We start from the raw sequence: 25,130 nt of genomic DNA, 5'->3' as shown, positions 1-25,130 counted from the left end.
GACCACTACTTTAGCCAGTGAAGGGAGCCTCATACTGTCTGTAGTGTAAGAACATAAGCAAGACTTTTCCTGCTTCTCACTTGATGACTGCCTTTTGGTCATTTTTTTCAGCCAATTTACTCCAAAATGAAAAGCATAGAACAGTTAATGAGTGAAACAAAAGATGTCAGTTTGGTAGTTGGAAAAGAAATTTAAGACATAAAATAAGCATTTTCCATTTGTGTTCCATTTTTTTTTATTATAAAAACAGAAACGTGAGAGCTTAATGGAGAAATGAAAAAAAAAATTATACCCAGAAAAAAATCTTATACCCAAGAACTTCAGTTTGATTCAAGGATAATCTAGTATACAGTTGACAATGTTTGAAGCATCTGCACAAGGACAGGAAAATTCTTGAACTTTAAGGACAAAGGCATGTAAGTAGAATAGCTGACACATTGATGGAAAATTATGGATATCACTGAAGGTATTTAGAACAATTTAGAAATAAAGACAACCTTTCTACATAAATAGATTCCCGAAATAAAAATTTTAAATGACAATAAAATGAGCTGAAAGGTGCTCTCTGGTAAAGAGGAATAACTTAACAGAACAACAAACAAGATTAGTGACAAGGAAATCAAAAGAATCATAAGCTGGTTTGCTGCAGGCCTGTCCAACATCCTCCAGCACTTAATTTCATCACACTTAGTAGGTTTTGGTTGGGGTTACAGAGCATTCCAGCCCAATACCCCTGATTCCGCTTTAACTATTCCTTTAAGTTGCTGACATCTGTGAGTTCATAATCATACTGATTTTACAAGGGAAACTCAGAATGTCTTATTTTACATTACAAGGAGATAATGTCCACAATTCTAATTCTGATAAGAAGTTTAACTAATTTAATATCTATGAAACAGGGAGACTGAGCAAATGATTTCACTCCTTCCTCCATTAAACTCTGACCTCAGTTGATGATACTCTCCCTGCTTTCAACTATGTAATTTGAAATCATCTTGATCTCCTTTCTTTCTCATTCCCTCCTGCCACATACATATTGGAAATATGCAGAATCTAACAATTCAGTAATATTTTTTAAACCTCACTCCTACAAAGATGTCTGGATTACATCAATAACCTCATTGGTCCTCTGGTTTCTACCATTATCCTTCTCTATAATCTATACTCAACACAGGAGTTAGTGATCCCTTTAAAACCTAAAGCATATTGAATCACTCTTTTGTTCAAAAGTTCCCAACTACTCCCCACATCATTTTTTGGGACAATCAACATCCCTATATGTCTTACCTGTATGTCATATATTACCTGATCATGCCCTCAACACTTCTCTGAAATCATATCTTAGTACTATGCATTCAACACTGGCCTTCTGTTTCTCCTCTGCTCTGGCTTATTTCCCCTGCCTGGAACATTTCTCCTCCATATACCCACATGATTAACTCTCTAATCTCTTTTAAATCTTTTGTGACTGTTACCATCTCCATGGTCAACCTGCCTTAAATCCTCTATTTAAAACCACCATGCTTTACACTCAGCATTTTGGCTACTTTATAGGAGCTTTTATCTCTCCTCAACTTAACCACCTTCTAAAACAGTACATTATTTACTTAGTTATTATTCTTTTGTCTGTTTTATCCCTTTAGAGATAAATTCCTGGAAAAAGGTCTATTGAGTAAGTGTGCAATAAAAATATATGAAAAGAAGGGGAAAATGAAGTTAGTCCTGCTCTAAAAACACCTTATTTGGCCCTCCCTGGTGGTGCAGCGGGTTAAAGCACTGCACTAAGAAGCTGAAACCACTTCTGCATGAGTTCGATTCCCGCCTGCCCCGGAGGTGACCACATGGCGTGGCAGACCTCTCCTGACCCGCCCGCTGCTCCCCTCAGCAGTGTACTTCGTCTATCTGCCTGTTCTGCTCCCCACTCTGTCTCTGGTGAAGTCTTTCGCCACCCCTGAGTCTCTGGCCTGTACCCCAGTTCTGTATGTACAAATAAATAAATCTTAAAAAAAAAAAACATCTTATTCATGAAAAGTCACATTAAATATTTTTAAAAAGCACAAAGAAAGGCATCTCCATTATTTACAGCAATCCCTGTTTCTAACTAAGTGAAATGTGTAAGGCTCAATCATTTCATATTTCTTTATCTAGATTTCCTTAGTAATAAAGCAAAATATTTGACCAGCTTATCTAAAAGAGCTCTTATATCTTTAAACTGTCAATGGTTCCTCTGTGATCCTGTTTAATAAAATCCAGATACTTCCAAATCACTGTTACCTTATCATGAATAATACCAATCATCACATTAATTTATTGACTACATCTAGATGATGAGTAGATTTCTGCCTTGTGAAAATGACAGCACTACAGAATTCAGAGTATATTTAATAGTTCTCTAAACTACTGCAGGAAGCTCTTCGTCTTTTTGTAGACCTGCACATCATTTTATAACAGAGTAAGAAGTCATAGCCATAAATTTAATTATGCATGCATGTGAGTGTCCCCAACAATAGCAATAGATAGCATTTTGTTGTTGAGGACGACTTTCTCAAACCATCTAAACCATGTAACTCTATTTCTGGCTGACAGGTTGGAATGGTGATTATCCTACAGCTTCCCTTCTAATTTCTGAGTACAAATATTTACAATTGTGATACAAATCACACACACAGAAGAAAAGTCAAATGAACAAGCCAAAACAAAATAATGGTTTGTCAGTATGAAAATTTAAATTCCTATCCCTTTTTTCAAGGCTGTCACAGCAATAGTAAAGGTATCAAAATTTGAAATTCAAGGAAACACTGCTTTTTAAAACCACAGAGTAATGATAGCTAATGCTTATATGGTGTTTATGTGCCTGGGATTAATATATGCCCTTTATATCCATTAACTAATTTTATTTTTTAATCATAAGCTCAGGAGGGAGGTATATCATTGCCACCATTTCACAGACAAAGAAATTAGTGGGGAGACAGAGCCTGTATGACTTGTACTTTCACAAAACCAAAGATGAGAGTACAGATTTGAACCTATACATTCCTTAATTTCTACATGATCTGATCATCACCACTTCTCTATCATAAAATAAAATTGTCACCTAAAGGCTACTATACTCCATTATGTGAATTGTTCAAAATAAAAATATCACCCATCCAAATGTGGTAAGTGCCATGTGAAGGCACAAAAAAAATTACACTCTGGGACTCCATAGGGAAAGGACCCACATCAGTTAATTAAGAAATTAAATCTTGATACTTGAGCATCATTTGAGAAAGAAGAGATTGTGGAAAAAGAATACTCAAGCTAGAAGCAATAAATAACAAAAGAGTGGAGGGGAAACATAGAACAATAATCTTGGTAGCACTCCAGTTGGTTAAAACATGATCTTTATGCATGTGGGAGATAGTGAGTGGTGACTGGGGTTAAGCTAGTTGGGAAATTTGGGGTGCTGTTGTGGCAGGGCTTTGAATATCATGAAAAAATTTATGAGCTAATATGTGTTTTCCAATTATTGGCTCTGGTGTGCTTGAGAAATGAAAATGAAACAATATAAGCTCTAGTTTATAAATCATAAGATTTCACAAATAGAATTCACACTACAGCTAATAAAGTACATTGACTAACTTTATAAAGTTTCCATGTTGAAAAAATAATTTCCTATTATGCACTGTGATCAATGTCTAATGATTTATTACACCTATCTTATACTTTATAATAGCAAGTGAGCAAATAAAATATCTGGAAATTAAATTCAGGCCCTCTAAGTCTGAGCACCAAGAGAACTAAATATTTATTCTTAGTCTTCATCTGTTGTTTACTTTCCTATTGAACTCTGTTGACTATAGAATACAGGAAGAAGCAATACTCAAAATAATCTTGAAAAAGTTTGTACATTTTTTCAAAGAGAGAAACTCATCAAAGCCATCTAAATGGTTAACCCACTTAAAATTTGATTTATGAATCCCAGAGGAGATCAGAACCATAAATTAAAAGAACATGAACAACCATTTCATTAATACATGCTGATTGCAAAGTGGCTTGGTCGCTGAAAGCATGAATACCTAAATGTGTCATAAAAATGTTCTGGTTCTATGACATCTTACAAGAAGTTTAACATCCTTGAGCTTGCTTTTCTGGATTAAAAAAAAAAAAAGATTTGGTTTAAATTGTTTTTCTGATGCCTTCAAACTCTGAAATTCTAATTGTGATTATCCAATAACCAATACATACTCAAAATATATATCACCCTGAGGTTAGTTCTCCCAATGTAATTCAATATGTACTAATGAGATCACAGAATTAAATAAAGTCATAACATCAACTAAGATTTCAAGACATCACCATCACCCAACACTGATGCTATAGTCAACATATGCCAATTAACAAACAGTATAGAATATTAGAAGATTTTGATCCCGGTAAAATTAAGATATCTAAGTGGCAAATGATAAGCTGTTTAGAAAATTCAACAATTTAGAACAAGTACTTTCCCTAGGAGCTTGAAAATCCAATGAGTTATTACTTTATTTGCAATTATTTTAGGTAAAATCTACTGAGGAAGCAGGGAGCATATACAGACCATGACTATTTATACCTTCAGTTTCCAGAAATAACAGCCCCACAGCCATGTGAAGCTGAACTTCCAAGGCAAGAGTTAATTCAGATATATATATTTTATAATTAAAGTGGAAACATGACAAGACTGAAGTAGTTATTTTAGTTCACATTTTAGTTTTCTCTGTAAATTAAATTTTTCACATTATTTTTGCTCTTCTCTTTGAAAAATCACAAGCTTCTTTATAGGAAAAACTTAAATCCAGTTGTTTTAAGGATTATAGTGAGAAAAGATCACAACTATAACACTGAATGCTGCCTCTAATCATTCTTAATATTTGCTTTGTAGGCAATGCTTAGCATCATGTAACAATCAATGGTTAGTGATGCCTTTTACTCCCAGAAGAGCCAGCAATTACGACCCAGGAAGTTCCACCGAGGGATTACAAACAGATGCTAACAAGAGTTCAATTCTACTGTCCTTAGATCATTCCATTTATTTATGGAGCTTTTATTGCTGTGACACCAACATATTTCATAAAACAAATACTTCCTGTTACTTAGCAAAGGAAGAGGCAACAATGAAAGTCATTAGGCTAATTGTGGTCAACTCTGTGGTTAAGGTCCCACTCACTCTCTTACCCAACCTATCTAGTAAGAAACCACAGGTCTGGGTTATCTGTTCCATAACCTCTGATGTACGGGTTTCAAACTAGCATGGGAGAGCCGAGAAAAATCTGCAATAAGACTATTGAAGAAGAGGAAATAAAGTCTGAAGAGTAAAAAGAAAGGTAACTGTAGGAGAGCAAATGAGAAAGTAATAAGGGAAGGCAGTTCAAAGAAAGCTGGAGAAATAAAATTACATCAACATCCGACACCAATCTAGGTAACAAAATTAAGACTTTAGAGTTCTAGTGTCATTTGCTTGCCTCAATTCAGTTTTCTTTTTTAATGGCAATTCTCACTGTCTTCAGCGCTGCTCTCATCTTCTTTCCCCTTGCATATGAATATATGGGCATTTGGTTGACTTCTGAATTGAGTTTTTAAGATATGTTGAGTTATGGCAAAGACTTCTTATTAGAGTTGCATTTATATGAAATTCTGTACTAGCTTTAGCTTAAAATAGAGTTCACACATTTCGCCTTTGGCTGGGAAAACAGCAACTCAAGAAATTCAATTCAAATAAACAAGTGCCTATCAGTGAAAAGGATAGTAAGTCAAGTCTTGTCACTCTGTATTATTGATGAGAAAAAAAAAAATGCTTCACTTTAGGAAGCATTTTATTATATTTCAACAAATTGTGTTAGAGCTATCAGCTTATTTCCACTGCACAGTCAGAAAAAAACCTATAGTCAAGTAAAATCCACACTGGATGGTTATCAAATATTTTCCCCAAGAAGTGGCTGCCTTATTGCTACAAATTTATTTAGAGTTCAATTTCTGCAGTAAATGTTACACATGAATTAATAAGAATCAAAATGACCAAAGCATATTTCCTGCTCTACCTCAGAGAATAAATATAAATATAAAACCTATATTATGCTGATTACATATCCATCTGTATAGATGACAAGCTTACAAATTATATCTCGGTGCAAGAAAGATCATTTAGTATACAAAAAAAAAAAAATCAAACTTCTCTAAGTGTATATACAGAACAGCACTGTTTTTGTTTTTTTTTTTTCCTTTTTGTAGGACTGTAAACAAGATTTCATTTTTTTTTTAAGTTTGCTGCAACATAATCTCCAGTACACAGTTAAAGTATAATTATTCTCTACTTCTAGGGCAACTTATTTTTCTGTTCTATATGTATTTTATAGGCCTCTAAAAATTAGACATGGGAGCCAAAGCTTTGTATTTTTCTTTCCAAGTTTACTGATAAAATTTTCTTCCACAATTTAAATTATTTTATTTATCCATGCTTATTTATTAATAATAAAATCATACAGGAGATGTTATAGATTGGTGTGGTGTGTGTATATAGATACACAAAAAAACATATATATTTGAGTAAATATATATATATGTATGAGTAAATATATACATATATATTTGAAGAAATATATATATATATACTTGAACTATTTATACATATATATATATTTGAACAAAATTAAAATAGCTTCTATATTCAATTTAGGTTATGAAAGTATACTGATATTTTAATGGGTTTTATGAAATTCTAAATTCATCTTAATACCTATCTTTTGGGTCTGGAAACCTCAGTTTGAAACGTTTAAGGAGACAAATGATCATAATTTTCTTTCAGATCCAGAACAATTTATGATCTTTTCAGCAGTATATTAAAGCTGTATGGATCCCTTTTTATTATTCCTATCTTCTCAGAGATGGTCCATCCTTGACAAGACAATTTTAATAATCACCTGTCGTTCTGTCTAACAAAACATTATCAGTCTACTTATATGTCCCTCACACCATGACTTCTAAACATTTGCTAAAAAGTAATATTCTCTGTATCCTAGTCAATATTTATAGAGGAAAAAAACCTCCTTTCTATGGCACTAAGGGTCATGAAATTGCTAAAGTTCTATAGCATCCTAAAAGATAACAAAGTAATTCACCAGTAAAGATTCCCTATAGTTTTCTCCCAAGAATGCTAACTCTTGAGAATCCATGTATAAATGAATCCTGATAGATAAAAGGAAGTTAATATTTCTTAATTTGTGTCCTTATATCAAATCATTTATTTCCCACAGAGTAATTTATTTAGTCCTTAACAATCTCATGAGTCTAGGATATTGATATCCCCATTTGTCTGGATGGATAACTGAGTCTCAGTTGAAGTGATTTCCTGGAGGTCAAAGATCTCTTAAATTGGGAAGCAGGGATTTGATGTCAAGTTCCCAGTTAATTTCTACTTCATTTCATGCTTCCTCAATTCTTACCTTACTACGTTATTCATAAGCCTCCCACAACCTTTAAATTTGTTTTAAAAAGCCATCCAGTCAAGGTCAAAGAAGGAAAAGAATAAAGTGAGGACGAATGTCAAAGGTAGAATGAAAGAGAAATTGAAAAAGGCTTCTTATTTACAACATTTTGGGTCTAGGAGTTGGTGTTCTGCAATACCTCATTTTATTCTTAACAGTATGATTGCTTGAATTCTTCTACTAAGAATAAACAAAATTCCCTCTTAATAGTTGGACATTTCACTTGGGATAACAAGTAGTTAAAAATTTCTTCCAGTATTATATTGTTGGGAGAAGACTATCTGTCCAACTTTCAAAGGGTTCCCTATACTGATGAAAACTATGGAGGAAATTCTCTTTAAATAAAGGTGTATGTGATTTAATTAATACTCATTAGAACTTAAATAATAAACAGAAAATCAAAGTTATTTAAACTAAGATAATATATACTATTTGAATACTAATGTGAAAAACAATTTGAAGAAATAAAGCAGGGAACAGTGAAGAAAAAAGACCATTTCTGTTTTAGTCTCGTTTGCTGCTAAATTAGCTGCAATCACCTTAGACAAATATTTCACTTTTCCAGATATGAATTTCCTCACTTGGGATACTACTCAAATGGTTTCTATGAATATTGGAGATAAAATTCTATGATTACAGAATAAGGATTGCATTATTCTGAAATAACCTTGAATGCTTATACACGCATATACACACACATGCACACATGATAGACAACACACAGAGTAACGTACTGAAGTAAAGACAACAACAAGGTTTCAGTAATGAGGGTTAACTTGATTTCTTCTTCAAGTGGCTGGTGTAAGAACCCAAGTTTTTTCTGTGAATTAAGTAATACTGCTAGATTCTTAACTTTCGCTAGACCTTGAAACTAAAAATCCTTGAGAATATTTGAATATCCTTGTTCTGTAAGCCAAAATAATAAAAAAATAAAATATATCCAAAAAAATGAAAATAAAATTATTTGTACCTATTAGCTTTCTGGACTCTGAAAATAATCTTACAATCTTTACCGGCTAGAATTAGGTATGCACTTCTCTTTAAGGCATGTTGCAAACAGGCAAGACAGATGTTAGTAGTTTCCTAACTACTCTATTGGTTTACTTAAATATTGACAGAGAAGACAAATGTGAATCATTCAAAGTTATACAACTGTTGGAAGCAGAGATGATTGGAATCACTTTAAGATAAAGGGCATTGCTGGGCAAGTATTCAGCAGATAGAGAAGAGGAATGTCCTGGGGGAAGAGCAAGCATGTCAGTCAAAATGTGAATAAAATGAAGGTAAAGAGAAGAAATGTTGAATTAAGAGAATATATATTCAGCAAGTTGAAGTAGTACCTCAAGTTGAGTTATGCAACTAAATTCTTAATATCCATTAAAACACAAGCCCTATGATTGCAGGGACTCTAAGTCTTTTTCATTTTCTTATAGCTGATCTAGAAGACTGCCTGACACAAAGAAGGTGCTTAAAATATATTCATTGGATAGAAGAAACAAAATCAGAGAAGTGGATATACTGACATAAAATTATAGAAATGGAAGCATGAAGATAAAAGCAGACCTGGTAAAGATTATGGTTTAATGGAAAATTCAATTGAGTGAGTGAACAGAGTTACATTCCTAGTTCTCAGAGCTTCTAGCTCGACTTCATAATTTATTATGCTTTAGTTTCTCAATCTGCAAGTGATGTCTTCCTTCATGTTTCAAAGATAACTCTGAGGTGTTTTTATTTTGATTTTTGTGTATAAGAACTAGGGTGTAGGCAGAAGTACAAGGGATATGAGGATTCACCAGAGACTGTGAGTGGGGTAGAACAGGCCAGTTTACTAAAATACACTGCTAAGGGAAGCAACCGGCAAGTCAAGTCTGCTGCGCTACGTTGGGGTTAGTTCCCTGGCCTGGAACTGATCTCAGGCCATAGCAGTGATATTGCTGATACTTAACACCTAGGCCTCTGGGGAGGCCCACTCTGGGGTGTTACCAAGAAAAAGAAGGGGGAAGAATAAAGGTGTAGGGTTTGAGACAATGGTTTTCTGGGAATGCAGACAAACTGATTGTACTCACCAAAATTTAATTTTGGTAGTATAAACTATACATGCCTGACTGCATCCCACTTGAAGTAATTCCCTAGCTGCCTGTCAGATGCTGCTTAAAGTACCAGCAGAGATATTGGCATGTAACATGCTAAGGAAAAAGAGAGGTAAAAAAGAGGGACAGAAGTTTGAATGATTGTGCCAGTAATAAACCAGTATAAAGTTCACATGTCAGGGACATAGTTTCCTATGTATCTTTGTAATAATAGGCAAATACAATAAAATGTAATGAATTTATGGGGAGGGGCAGGAGAAAGTGATTTATTATTTTAGAATACCATCAAATATTGATACAAAAAATGTCATATGGCATAACTAGAAAAATAAAGATTCAATGTAGCTGAGAAAGTGGGAAGAGAAAGGAAGGCAGTGAGTTAAGCTGGGTACCACAAAGGAGCAAAGAGCAACAGAACCAGAGTGGTATATGCAAAAAGAGGAGGCAGGGAGGACTTGCCTGGGGCTAGTTAGGGAGGAGTTCATCCTAGAAAAGCCACTTTTCGAAAGCAAGTTTAGCAGTGAGCAAACATCCAAATTAAAAGGGAAAAGACGGTTACTCTTGAAAACTGAATAATAAAAGAGTGAGAAGAAAATTCAATTTGAGTAGCATGAAGGTGACACACTTGAACAGTGCTCACACCTGAAGTGCTCCCCTAACTGTCAGAGTCAGCTAACCTGCCAGCGTCTGTGTCTAGCTCGAACTCTCTGGGACAGGGAAAGGAGGAGAGGAGAAAACAGCACTCTGTGACTTTAAATTCTGGCAGACAGAATGCTCCTTTTTAAAACTAATTTAGACTTGACTAAACCTTTCAGAGTTTTATGAATTTAAATGAAAGAATTTCACTGACATAAAAAAGAGGGGCAGAAGTTTGAATGACTATGCCAGTAATAAGCCAGTATCATGTTCCCATGTCAGGGACATGTTTTCTTCTGTATCTTTATCAATATATTTATAGAATCACTTGGCTCAAATTGGTGCTTCTTCCATTTCTTCCAGTTTTTACTGTCTTAGTCAAATATGTCATTTTAAAATGACAAAAAGTTGTTTTAAAACACTATTCTGAAATACCCACATGTAAAGTTTTAAGGAGAAAGGAAAAATCTAGTAGGCCTAAAATGAATATTGTTTTTGGAATTAAGGAAGGCAATCCTTTGATATATTCAATTTGTTATGTTGAGCTTTATTAAATGGTGTTGAATCATATCATCACTGGGGACAATGGTTAAAACAAAGCAAAATAAATGGAGCCTGAAATGAAAATACAAGCACATTCTTGAGCCCAAGTGTCTGTTGTCAAGCAGGTTCTCCCATCCAGGAATATATTTTCTTTCAAGAAGACACTATAGTTTCCTGGCTAAACTTAATTAACCAGCCTTTTTATAGTAATCAAAGTTTGCCATCTCCCAGAATTAGTTCCTTCCGTATAGAATAGGGTAAGAAAAATTTAAAAGCCCAGACAAAAAGCCCACAAAAGAATGGTTAAAATATTATGTGCATCAATGAAAAAATGAAATTTATTATCATGGTTGTATAGCAATTGTTGTAGTAGGAAACCACACAGAGAAAAATATTAGAATTAGATCTATAAGATAGGTAGATATATAGATAGATAAAGATAGATGAATGAATATATACACACACACATGTATATTATATATATGTATATATACATACACATATATATACACATGTATATATATGTACATACATACATATATATACATATACATATATATACATACATATATATATATACATGTATATATATGTGTATACACACACATATTTTCTGGTAATGAAGAAAAAAGAGTATTTTTTCTTCACACACACACGTTTTAAATTTCCAGGCTCAGATTTCTTAAGATCTATATGTATGCATATGGTGATATGGAAAAAACTTGAAATTATATTGCCTCCTAAAAGAAATACCCATTTTAGGAAATATGACACAAAAAAGAAATACCCATTTTAGGAAATACCTACAGGCAATTTAAAATGTTTTATTTTGCCTTCTAATAAAAGAATATTTTATTTTTAAAAGCATCAGTGAAGAAGGAATCATTCCAGTATTTATAGAATAAAACCCTGCTACTAGTAAGTAGATTGGTTTGGGGAGTAACACAGCAGACACATTTACTGGGACTGCATCTCTTCCACTCTCTTCAGGCTCCAGAATAAAGAAGAATCAATTAGCCCTCAATAGAGTATGACCTTGAAGGCTACTGCTCTGTGCATAATACACTGAATATGCTGAGACAGAGCAAAAAGGAGAATAAAGTCCTGAAGCCCCTGAAGAGCATGTTTCAGATATGATAATGTCATTTTAAAATATAAGTCACTATAACTTAGCTCATGTCAAAAACCAAAAATATGCATAATGAAAGGACAGGTCTAGTTCTTTTGGTGACTAAGAAACACTTTCTTAGTTGAAGAAAAAATAGTAAAAGAACGTAACTTAAGATTTTTAATTTATGGGCTGTTCTCTACTTGATAGCTATAAGCTTTTTAAACAACAAAAACAACCTCTATGAGTCTGAAAGTAAAGCTCCCTGGACTGATCCTTCTCTAAAATTAACAACAGGAGTCCTGCTCAGGAAACCTTCTAGGTAGTAAAGTGTTAACCAAGTGTCTACCCCTAACTTTTCAGGAGAAAGCCACTTCCCAGACTGCTTTTCCAGGCTTATCTCCAGCGCATTCAGAAGCTGCAGCTGTGTCTGGCCAGAACTGGCTGGTAGCAATGCTTTTAGGCAGCAGTAAATCTTGTCCACTCAATGCAAATGCCACAAAAATCAATGCCCTGGCTAGGAGGAAAAAAAAAAAAAAAAAAAAAACCAAGAAAAATGATATGGGTCGTATCATCTATTATAATATGTAGAAGAATTTACCTTAAAAATAATCTCTCAAAACATCTCAAGATACTCTTTGACATGGTCCTACATCAAGGATATGTGCTGAATGTATCTTAGTTTCCTCAGATGACAAAATTATAAAATTTTGTTGAAGACTTTTTCAAAGGGTCTCCTGTCTTTTTCTGGACAACTAAATCTACCCAGGTACATTTTAATTATAGAATTAAGTTTTAAATGATAAAGACAAAGTAACCTTGTCTTCACAGTGAATTTTGCTTCTCTTTGCAGGATCTGCACTTGCTTTTTATAGCCTGTCATTTCATCTGGGTATTATTTCCCGGTCACTTTGCCAGGTGGGAAGAGGCAGCCAAAGCAGCGATGTCTGTCAGATCTTTAATGATGCTTCAGGGATTTGATAAAGATACAAAGCAGTGTCTGCAGAAAGGAGGTCCTTTCCTAATTACACCTGAAAAATAAGCCTCTCTTTTTTAAAAAAAAAATCTTTGCCACTAAAACTGATGTGTATGATATGATACTGAATCACAAGTACACATGAAGTTTTCCTGGGTTTCTTTCTATAATACACTTCTATAACTTACACCAAACATAATGTCTGGAAAAAATACTCTTCATTACCAGAAAATAGAAACAGTATTTCATTACAAAATGCTTCCCCTGGGCACTCCTTTAATTCTAAGAGGTTTTATACATGTTGTTAAGTACAAATCCTCTGATATTTTACTTTTTTCCTAAAGAAATATTCATCAATGGCAAAAAGTGATAGACGACAGAGAGAATAAATTCGAAACATGTTCTTTTAAAAACCTATCTGAAACGCCTTTCTTTTATACGGATGTATAGAATAATCTGGGTCTGACCCATCATGGTTTCAGCCTTGCTGACTTTCCTTTATAAAGCATTGGATGACCCAGTCCACACAGCGCTACATTGTTCTGTATTGTTTTAAGAGCATGGGTGCTCCTTGCTCACAGGTTATTAAACTGGGTTGCTGCAGTCTGACAGGCAAAAATGACACATGCCTTAAAAAAAAGATGTACCTCACTAATGGATCTTGTACTTTTTAATGACTGCCAACGAAGCTATTTAAGCATTTGATTATAGCAGACAAGACTAATTTGGGAAAAGCCTTTTTATGCAGAACTGCACTGTGTCCTGACCAAAATAAAGCTGTTCCTCATAAGTCTCAGGACCCAAAACTATAACCTGGACAGGACAGCACGTCAGCTGCTGATGAGAGAGGAGCACTGTGACTACCTCAAGCCTGGCTACTATATCAGGAAAAATCAATTAAAATACAAATGTGGGGAGAAGTGGGTAAAAGCTCAGGAAGAAAAGATAACAGGCAACCTGGGGCTGCTGAAAGGCTGAGGGTCACAAAAAAGGAGATGACTGGCAGCCTACCACAGGCAAGAGAAAGACACAAAATCACATTCATTGCTGTATGGAGTCACATGTTTATAAAACAAAAAATAAATAAATAAATAAAGGGTGGTCTGATGTTTTATTTGTCTAAAGTGTTAGAAATAAACTGAATTTAACTTAAAATTCAAGAATGACTCACAAAGCTAAAGTTTTGAGTCTCCCACTCCTGACTTTAACAATCCTGCTACAGGGAGCTGCTGTTAGAACACTGATTCATACCAGCAGTTTACAAGATCCTTTTACTCTATTCGATGCCACCCTGCGCATCCCAGTCACGTGACAAGCTTCAACAAAACCATGCAATTAAACGCAAGCAGGATAGCAAACCCTTCGTGCTCTAGAGAACATCTTTTAGGACCTCAAGCCCACCCCTTTCTTTATCATCAACATTTTCTCTCTCTCTCTCTCTCTCTCTCTACTTACAAAGTTTAGGAGCAGTTTGGAGATTAGTTTCTGTTGTTTGTGGCTGAGTTGCTGACTTGGGTGTTCTCACCTCAGGGTTCCGAGTAGGTGAAGGGAAGGATGGTGCAGTGGATGGCAAAAAAGAAAAAGCAAAAACACGATTCTTCGGGGTTGGTGGTGCTGAAGGTTCAGAGGACACAACAGAATTGTCAACTTGCACTGTAACTTGAACCTCAGTTTCAGATTGAGCCCTAGAGACAGGTGAAGTGTGTGCCTCAGATGATACCCACACAGCTGAGGCAGCAGTTGGATCAAGAGAAATAATAGGGTCCTGGCCTAACCCCCCAGGGTCAAGGTGAGTAGGAGAGTCATACTCAAATATCTTGTCCACAAATACCCACTTGAGGCCGGCAATACAGAGGCAGAGGCTGACCAGGCACGCCAGAATGGGCACAATGCAGATTTTCTCCGAGTTGAGGCAACCCTTCAGGCGCTCTGCTTCCAAGCACACACAGCAGGGAACCGCCAGGCCCACCAGTCCAGGGGTTCTCCCGTCTTCAGTCTGGGTCTCTGGCATGTCTTCTGCTGCCGGAAGCCCATCAAGAGATGGGTCTGTACTCAGCTGAGTGGAGGAGCTGGAGGACCTCTCCGCAGCTCCCTCAGACATGTCTGGGGAATAGATCTCCATCGGCTCACCTCCAGAAGGCCTGGCCTGTCTCACGGTCCATTACCATGCAGAGCCCCCCCCAACCAAATGATACAGCATCTTACAGGGGGAAATCGATAAGTCGTCCAAGTCCAAGGCCATTATCAAAGCAAAAGGAGTTCAGGAAGAAGGCAGGAAAAAACGCCTCTAGCAACTACCAAATAAAAGTAAATTGTAATTCTTTACTGCTGTTTCTGGGCCACTTTTGCAGTTCTTTTAAATGCTTCTCCAAACCATCCCGGCTGGTCAAGAGGATGGGGCGGAAATAGAAGCCGAGCTGGCTGTTGGTGGATTAAGTAAACCAGTAGCCCAAACTGAAAGGTATGTTTCTCACCTCCAGCATCTGAAGCTGCTGTCTGCTTAGATGAAGAAAACAACTGTCATGCAGGAGAAGTAAAAGCAAAAGCAGGACCAGCGGTGGCGGCGGCGGCGGCAGCAGCGGCGGCGGCAGGAGAGGCAGCAGTGACAGTAGCAACAGCATCCTGTTGTGTTAACGCGAAGGCTGAAAGAGGCTGAATCATTACAGAGCAGCAGGTGCCTGCCCTCCAAGCATCACTGCAAACAGTAGCATCACAGAGGGGATCTGAAGGCAAGAGTGTGGCCAAGAGGGGCGGTGACTCCCCTCCCTGCCCCGCCGCCACCCCCACCCCCAACCACTCCTCTTTGTCCTTCTTGAGCGCTCATTCACTTTCTTCCTCTGCAGCTCTTGGCTTCTTCACAGTCTTTCTCTTTCTTTCCACTCCTCATCCAAAGAGATCTCTCTCTCTCTCTCTCTGCCTCTCTCTCTGCTTCTCTCTCTCTTTCTTCCTCTCCTTCCCCAACTCCCAACCCCCACTATAGCCACACTCTAGAGCTGCCGGCTGGTCTGAGTAAAATCAGTATACCCAGCATCACAGGACTGCCAGTGACTTCCTATTTTATCCAATTAGAAGGAATCAAGGCCATCAAATCAAAGAGAAACAGGCAGACACCAGTTAAGCTTAGTCCCCACGGCCCCCACCCCCTTCTTCCCTTTCTCTTTTTCTTTCTGAAAAAGCTGCCTCAGTTTTCCACCCCCACCTTGCTTGTTTTTAGTCTTGCTGGCTCTCTTTTCCTTCACCCACTGTTGGGTCAGAAAAAGCCAGCGATCGATGTTAGCAATCTAACAAAGCTGGGATGGGGCGGGGGAGGTAGGTGGGACCTTATGGGTTGGACCTGAGGCTTGGCAAAGTCTGATATCTGATTCCTCCCTGGAGAGGTAAGCTTTTCAACAGCAATTTCTCCCTGCCTGCTGCTGAGAGATAGCATTCCTTCCTTAGCCCTCTAATAAGTTTTGCTCACCAAGAGGATTGTTATTACCTGATTTTCAACCATCAGAATATTTTTTTCTAACCATGGACAGCTCTGCCTTCAGCCCTTTTTGCAAGGATTGGGTAAGACTTTGTAAAGCCCAGTGCCAAGTGCTGAGTGGATGTTGGAGGAAGCAGCTTCTGGGAAGGGGATAGAGGTTCATAGATCCCCACTCTTGTGCCCTTTAAATTTTCATTCTCCCACCTACCTACGCAGTCCTAGACTGAGGTAGAGCTAATAAGAAAAACTGGTAAGTAACAGAGATACAAGACGAGCCAAGGTACTAGTTCTTCATTTTGAAATTAGCCTTCATGGTGACTCCACACTGCGGAGGATGAATTCCCTGGACGCTGTAATATATACCACAAGTCCTCAGCTATAACCGCACTGCAAGTATTAAAACGAGTTTTCTATAAGAGCTTGCCTTTTGGGTTAGGTTTCAGTAGCTTTACTTATAGATCCTTTTAATGCTGATTTTCCCCTCTTCAGCAGTCTTCAGCAGAATAAATGCATTGTCCTTAATAGAGCACAGACTCCCCTGAATCTCCTGTTTACTGCATTTTAGCACACAGCACGTGCACCTGAACCCTCAATTCATGCTTTACTGTGACTGGACACCCAAATGCTATCCAAGGAACCATTTTGTTCACCTGTGTCAATCGGAGTCTTAAAAATTCTCTTTAAATCTACTCTGCATGCCATCATATGAATTTCAGAAGCAATAAAATTCAGAGTTCATCATGAGAAAATCCGCCTTAATCATATTATATTCTATAAAGCACAATTCCCACGGTTTTGAAATATTTTTAAGCGTTATGTGTGCATGAGATAAGAATATTATCATTTTCTTCAAAGTGAAATTACTCTATAATCAGAAGTGATGCAAACAGTATTACTATCTTAAAATGTAACAAAAGAACCTAACAAAAGTCTAAGCCAGTTTGCATAATTTTAATTATGATTCTGAAAAGCTTCTGACAAAATGAGTTACCCTAATTTCACCTCTCTAATCCTGCATTTGTACACTGATAACTAGAATTTTAAAATGATTCCTATGCCTAATTCTAGCATTAACTATTTGTTTTTAAAGCTGTAAGAGTTTTCTTAAAGATTCTAGGAATAAATATGAAATTTCATATTGCAGAAAATCTATACTGAAGCAATTAAAATATCCAAACTGAGAGATGGTATGATTTTAGTAAGCAACATCCATTAAAATGTGAAAAAACAAAGCTAGCAGGTAAATATGCAATTACAATGTCTTCAAAGACTACCCAGTTAATATGTGGCACTTAAACCCCAAATTCTTTGCTCAAATACAATAAATTGGCATTTTGTTGAAGACCAAGATCATCTAATTTCAAAACCAAAATGGGGTTCAGGTAGCTCTGTGTCAGGCAGGTATAGTTAGGAAAAGTGCCACTTAACTGGCACCATCAAGAACTGCTCACTTCACTTTAATCATTAATCAGAATCATATTAAGCAGACAAAGAAATTCATGGACAGTGCTCTGTCATATTAGATTCTAACACTTCCAAAGGAAAGCAGTGTATAACACAAAGACTAGGACAAACACATCAGAGACAGAATCCTTTGGGCTGCCACTGTTATTCTTTTCCTGGACTATACAACTCAGAGTGTTTGCATATGTGCTCTGCCTAGAGGTATCTTTCCTAAATCATGGGGTACCGTGTTGTTAAGATCACCTTGAAAAGAGTTAACATCCTATAAAGTTGTTTCCTAGTAATTGGAAGGTAGAAGTAGTTGAAAAAAGGGAGTAGGACACAAATTAAAGAATACAAGGAATTTTCTGTTAAATCTACCATTGGGATTCACCAGAGACAGAGTGGGGAACAGAACAGGCAGTTGTACTGAAATACACTGCTGAGGGGAGCAGTGGGGGAGACAGAAGAGGTCTGCAGTATCATGTGGGTCAGTTTCCTGGCCAGGGATTGAACTCATGCTGCAATGGCTGTGGATAACTTCATAGTGCTGTGCTTAACCAAGAACAAGTGGACCAGAAAGTATAACAATGAACAGGAATTAATGGAATTGATAAACAAACTAAAAGTTGTCTAGTTTCTAAAATAAAATAAAATTTGCCTCACGATTTTCAGGAGTTATAAAAATCATCCGGAGCCCATTTACATATTATCTATTTATAGTTTAAAGGCAGTGCATTCTTCCAGTGTCCCAATTCCAGGATTTTCTTTGGGAATCTATTTCAGTTATGCATTGAGTCAAATTGCCCTAAAATAGTTTAAATCACTAATGCAAGATTACTAGGTTCAGCTGCATGGTTCTTCTGCTCCATTTGGGGATCAGCTGGGGCTGCAATCAACTGGAGGTGCAACTGACTGAAACATCAACATGGCTCACACACAGATGTCAGGTGGGAGCTGTGCTGGGTGGGGCTGGTGCACCAACATGTGACTGCCCATGTGGCTAGGCTTCTCACAGCATGGCAGCAGGGTTTTGAGAGCAGCTTGTCCTCAAGAGGGAGGACACAGACACTGCCATTCTTCCTACTGACTCTGCAAACCACACAGGTTGTTTGCACCGCATCCTTTTGGTTAAACAGTCACAGTACCCACTGAGATTCCCTGACAGGGGAAATTAATCTTAATGCAGGGAGTGACAAAGAATTTGCAGCCACAATTAATCCATCACAGAAAGTAAGGAAGTAAATGCCAGTAATTCAACCAGGGCAAAGAGGAGATGCAGCAATATACAATGGATTTAGTCAGAACAAAGTCAAAATACACTTGTGTTTCTGATCCACTTTAATAATATCCCAGCTTCCTTTTAAGCAGTGTCAATGAAAACAAACAAACAAACAAACAAAAAAACAAACAAAAAACTCCTGTTACAGCACCTCAAATTTTATGACCGAAAAAGTAGAATTTAAGTTTTCATCTAATACTGTGTTTTTCTTTTTCTTTTTTTTTTTTCATTTAACTTATTTTTGCTATCTAATACCATGATGAAAGCAGTTGTTTGATTTTCGGATTACAATCTTTGGAGACGACAATGTATATATAAATGATAATGATTTTTTTTGTCAATGAATTCTTACATCATGGATTTTTCAAAAGAAAGCTTCAAGGCCTAAATTACATAAAAACATGCTTCCTCCCATGAGAGGAAAAGCCCTTCAATGGATGATGGACCTGCTCGATCCCTCCAACCTAACCCAAAACTGTCCTGATTCAAGTCTCAGCTTCTCCATGGTGCTCTGTCATGCTTCCGAGTCACCCACCCAGCATTTCTTAATTAGACGATTATTGGAACACATCTCCAAATGATATTTTTATTTAATTTTATTGTGTATATAGGACTGTGAAGAATACAATTTCTTTGAAGGACAGGTCTAACAGTATCCCCCTGTCTCGATCCTAAACCTGTAGTACTGAATCAACACATATATTTTGTTTCGTTTTATTTTTAGTCAAAATTGAATTACACAGATTATGCTATCTTTAATGAATTGACAGACCTTTTCATACCTATCTATCTGAAACAGCCTCTATACTCCCTTTCATTTTTTCAATGATTCAATGATTTTCTTAACCAGTTTAGATATATCCTGATTCAACTTTTTCTGATTATTCACAAATATACTTTACTTATATGATTTTACCTTGTTCTTGTAAAGTTCTATGACTCCACTGGATCTAACTTTTAACCATCACTGATCATGTCAGGGAATGGAAAATTGGGAACAAACCAATACTTAACTTTTTATTTTTAATAATAATAATTATTATTATTATTTCTTGTTTGCATAGGGGGTTAGGCCAGAGGTACAGAGGGTTAGAGGATTCACCGGAGACAGTGGGGAGCAGAACAAGTAGATCTACTGAAATACACTGCTAAGGGAAGTAGCAATCAAGAAAGGTGAGGTCTGCTGTTCACATATGGTTTAGCTCCCTGGCTGGGAGCCATAGGAGTAAATAGTATTAAGACTTAACCCCTAGGCCACCAGGGAGAACTGATATCTAACATTTTCTTACAGTTTTTTTTTTCTTTTTGACTACACAGGAGAATTTTCTAGGGCAAAGCACATACACACACAAACACACACATATATACACATACAATATAATATAATATATATCCCCAGCATATTATTATTATCCATAAGGCTCAACAGATGAGATGAAAACCACCTTCCCTCTTTGGTCAGATCATTTTCTTTTCTCTTTGAGGGTGAGTGAATATTTATATACTTTATTTTTATGTAGTGAAAATTTTCTTACAGAAGACAGTTTGACTTAAGTTTTACAAATTTCATGAAATGCTGAATCAAATATTGACATTGACTGTAGTTCTGTTTTCCTTTTGTAACAAAGCAATCAATTTTCTCTGGCATATTTTGTTCCTTATTAGTTTTGATCCTTTATAGTTCAAGATATAGCAAATGATATCAAAGATATGGGTGTGAAAATTTTATAGAGAAAGATATGTTTATTAACTGTGATCGTTATAATGAGTTTGTTACTTTGACAGAACATATAATTTCTAACTCCCTACAAGTAAATCAAGAGTTATGTACAAACACAGTTTATATTCATTTCAATTTTACAAGTTGCTTTTTTTTTTAAAAATTGTACCTATTTTGAAACTTGGTGGTGATGGGTAGTTATACAACATTGCAATAAATGCCACTGAATTGTTCACTTTAAAGCGGTTAGTTTTCTTATGTTATTTCCAATTCAATAAAAATAAATTATACTGGACACTCATAGTTTCAGCTTCTTTAATATTTAATTTTAAAAGGCAAACATATTATATATGACCAGTTTTACTGGACTGCACTAAAATAATGAGACCCTGTTATGTATAGTTTACCCTTTTTCCCTACAAAATATCAATATTTCACATGATATGAAATCTCTAACAGTTAGCAATTAACTATGAACCCTGAATTGATGTTGATGAGGCAATCTGCATCGAAAGGAGCTCAAAAGCACAAATACACAATAAACTGGTATGCCATTGAGAGTTTCTAATAAAAGAGAAGTTTCATAAGAAAATGAGGAAAGGGTTGTAACTCTATCTCATTTTATCTCTTAAAATATCACCTCTAGGCTCTCCCTGGTGGCACAGCGGGTTAAAGCACAGCACTCTGAAGCTATCACAGCCATTGCAGCATGAGTTTGATCCCTGGCTAGGGAGGTGACCCACATGGCAGTGCCAGACCTCTCCTGACCAGCCTGTTGCTCCCCTCAGCAGTGAATTTCAGTACATCTGCCTGTTCTGCTCCCCATTCTGTCTCTGGTGAATTCTCTCACCCCTACACCTCTGGCCTATACCCCTGTTCTGTATGCATAAATAAATAAATCTTAAAAAAAATAAATACAATATCACCCCTGGGTAGAAGCACAGAGAAAAAGCATAAATCATCTCCAATTGTGCTACTCATTCCCTTTCCCCTACTTAGAATATAGTAGAAATGTAAGCAAAGGATGGGGGGAAATTAACAATTATTCAGACACATCTATATCTTCTACAATGTCCTTTGTATGAAATGTATGACAAATTAATAAGAAGAATGTCAGTTTCATAAGAGCAAAGCTCTCTGTCCACTTTCACAACTATACCCCTACTACTCATGACAGGCCTGGCATACAGAAGGCACCCAGTAAGTTTTCGTTGAGTAAGTACTTCAATATGGAAACTGTACTAAAGAAGGATGAATAAATTATGGGAAATTTTACTTAAGATTTCTTAAATATGTTTACTCCAGATAGCTGTACTTTTGTGAATACATGCAAATAACATTAAATTGCTTGTGTTTATGTGTGCTGTGATGGAAAGAAGTAAAGCCAAAAGGAAAGTTATCTTTATAGCAAATATCCTGTTGTTAATGTGAATGGATGGCAATGCATAGTGTTTACTAGAGTCAGAGATATATGTTGTATTAGTTACCTTGAGTTTACCTTGAATAAGTATCTTTGTTCTATTTCATTAATATGCAATAGTAAATTCAGGGCACAGAGAAGGACAGCTAAGAGGGGATTTCTATTTGTTTCACCTTTAATTCTTATGGTAAATATAACAAAAATATAAGGAGTAAGCTGAGCTTTTAAGTGCATGTGCATGTATAATCTTATTTAAAGGAGATACAAAGGTATGACATTTTGAAAATGAAAATGAATCTCATTCATACTTAGCTATTAGCTATTTACTTATAGTTCAGGTGCTTGTCAGTAAATTAGAATAACTGGTCCCTAAATCAATCTAGAAATGCAGTATGTAGCACAGCATGTCACCTTTATAGATTCTCTAGATGCTCATTAATATGTTTTTTAAATCTTCTGCTCTAGATAGAAACTGTAGAACATGAGATGACCCACATGGGAAGGCAGTTATAAATTAGTTAGAATAGGACCCCATATAATCAAGGCACTGAAATACCATAAAAGTCATGTATAAAAAAACTTACAATTAACTCAGAATAAATGCATCTTGAGGAAAGAAATTAACAGGAATGTTCTGTTTTTAAATACAGTCTAAATTTTTAAATCTGAAAAATTCAGCCAGAGGAAATATCTTACAATACATATATTTTTCAGATTTACACAGTTCTCTCTTATTGTGGCTGACCAAAATGAAAATTTAACATTGCAGCAAAGGAGAAAAAGAGAAGGAATAAAAATATATGCAGTTTCCAGAACCAATTTGGCATTCCAAGTGAGTCACCTAACTGGCAAAATAAGGTCACAAGCCTTATGATGCGCACAGAAGCAGAAGCATTCCATTTAAAATGAAATGCCAGCCTCATACTTTTTTTCTTTTGCTGTTTCTCAGTCAAAGGGTGGAAACTTTTTCTGCATTGCTACAACTTTTATTACTCTAAAAACACAAATTTTAAAGTTAAAATTATCTTATGATTTAAACTACAACTCAAAACTTGTAACATAAGCCATACAATATGTTACTAAAGGAATATTTAAGGGTGACTTGTCTTTTCTCTCTCTTTTCTTTCTATCTCAGATATTATCTGGCATGAAAGGACTAAGGCTTAATGCAAAGATCAACTGTAATTTCAATAACAATTAGATTTAAATTTTTCATTAACTGAAATGTAGGAACTAGAAAGGCCCTTACTCACTAATTTTATTTTCTAGAAGAAGATAAAGGTCCCAGGGGGTAAAAAATAACCTACGTGGGATCCCAACAAAATTAATTTCAGAGGCAAGACAACAATTCAGGTTTATGCTCCTCCTCTTTCAGTTCATTTCTACAAAGGCAAGCTCTTTAGTTACATATAGACTAATTAAGTCTAGTGGACAGTTTAGATTTCCTGCCACCATTGCCATGGGTTATGTCTATAGAAATATCTAATTTGACCTTTTACTGACTGTTTCTACTGGAAAAGTTTAATATTTTCATGACCATTTTTGGTCATGTTTCCACTGAATACTCAGGAGCTAATACTAATATCAGCTGTTACACAACAGCATCTCATCACACTGCAGGGATTACACATCAGGTGAGCTGCAGTGCCCACCACCTTTCACTAAGAACAAGATGGAGATAAGAAACTAGCTGAACAATGAACGCATTAGAGTGAGCTTTACACTTACAAACATGGGGAGATAACGAAGAAAGTGATTCTAGTGTGTAAGAACAAAGTTTATTGTTTCCAGGAAAGAAGCCAGTCACTTCAAAATAGGGATCAGCCTAACATAACTGCAATAGTTCAACCATGTATGATATCGAGGACTGCCAATACCTGACAGCGATGAGATGGGCTATGTCCATTCAACTAAGCAACTGGGGCAAAGGGAGGGGTGACTGTCAGGAATAGGAAGAAAAAGGCTGCTGAGAACCAAGCTACACTCTGAAACATGATGACCATCCAGGTCAAATATGATGACTCATTCCAGAGAAACCCATAGTCTCTTTGTTAACAACATATTCTATCACCTACATATTCCTTTTAAAAATGTAGTAAAACATACAGATCATGCATGCTGGGATATTTAGGATTAAAATGCCCTCACATGCACAACTTACTTGGGCCTGCCTTAAAAAATAAGTTGAAAGATGCATAAATAGATACTTGATATTTTATAAATAAAAAAAACAAAAAATACTAACTTAAAATCTAAATAGTATGTGTAAATTTATTTACTGTACAATTCATTGTACTTTACTGTAGGTTTAGGAGTTGCATAATAAAATGCTGGGGAAAAATTAGCAGATGATTTTCATGATTTATGTAATGTCCACTGTATATGACAAGAGAGCCCAAGTTGAAATATTTCTGGAAGTTTCATTAAAAAGCCTTTAGACTATGCCAAACAAACAAAATATAATACCAATTCCACATTCAGTAACTTGGCTACTTCCCGTTCTCCACTGCACCCTCCCTCACCCTCCCATCTTCTCTGACCACTTTTACTTTTAGGAATTCACTTGTAAGATTAATTTCAAAATTATATCAAGAATATGATTCATATAAATTGAACCATTATCTAATGACAATGACATACCATTGTAGAACATATCATTAGTTGCTGCAAAAAAAATCTAAGAGCTTTCCTAACGCTTCCTTCAATTCCATTTATTTATTGGTACTATACTACATGGTATACCTCAATCACTAGGGAACTGGAACACCTATGAATTACTTGACTAGAGAAATTATAAAATACACTCTACTGACAAAATTAGAATGGTTGGACAGCTTCATTCTGGAGGTGAGAGGTGAAAGTATACAAAATTTCCACCCTAAACATACCTTTTTCAATGGCCAATGGGTCAGTTAACACTACATGGCCAAAGACTGATATGTAG

At 36.0% G+C, this 25,130-nt stretch overlaps 1 protein-coding gene across 5 annotated transcripts in view; it reads right to left on the bottom strand.

Annotated features, from left to right (window-relative positions):
• Nucleotides 1-25,130, bottom strand: part of NRG1 (neuregulin 1) — a 933,983-nt gene that overhangs the window by 98,615 nt on the left and 810,238 nt on the right. For 3 of the 5 annotated variants that reach the window (XM_012724841.1, XM_012724842.1, XM_004682227.2), the window contains exon 1: nucleotides 14,308-16,080. The exons of the other annotated variants lie outside the window; for them this stretch is intronic. In XM_012724841.1, the coding sequence (XP_012580295.1) occupies nucleotides 14,308-14,974 (667 nt within the window). In that variant the 5' untranslated portion in view covers nucleotides 14,975-16,080. Of the gene's footprint in view, nucleotides 1-14,307; nucleotides 16,081-25,130 lie in introns of those variants that run through there. 5 annotated transcript variants of the gene reach the window in all.

Source organism: Condylura cristata, unplaced genomic scaffold, assembly GCF_000260355.1.
Source record: "Condylura cristata isolate star-nosed mole 26May11 unplaced genomic scaffold, ConCri1.0 scaffold00014, whole genome shotgun sequence".
NCBI classification, from domain to species: Eukaryota; Metazoa; Chordata; class Mammalia; order Eulipotyphla; family Talpidae; genus Condylura; species Condylura cristata.
The sequence above is the reverse complement of the archived record's forward strand: the minus strand, read 5'-3'. Positions and strand labels throughout refer to the sequence as shown.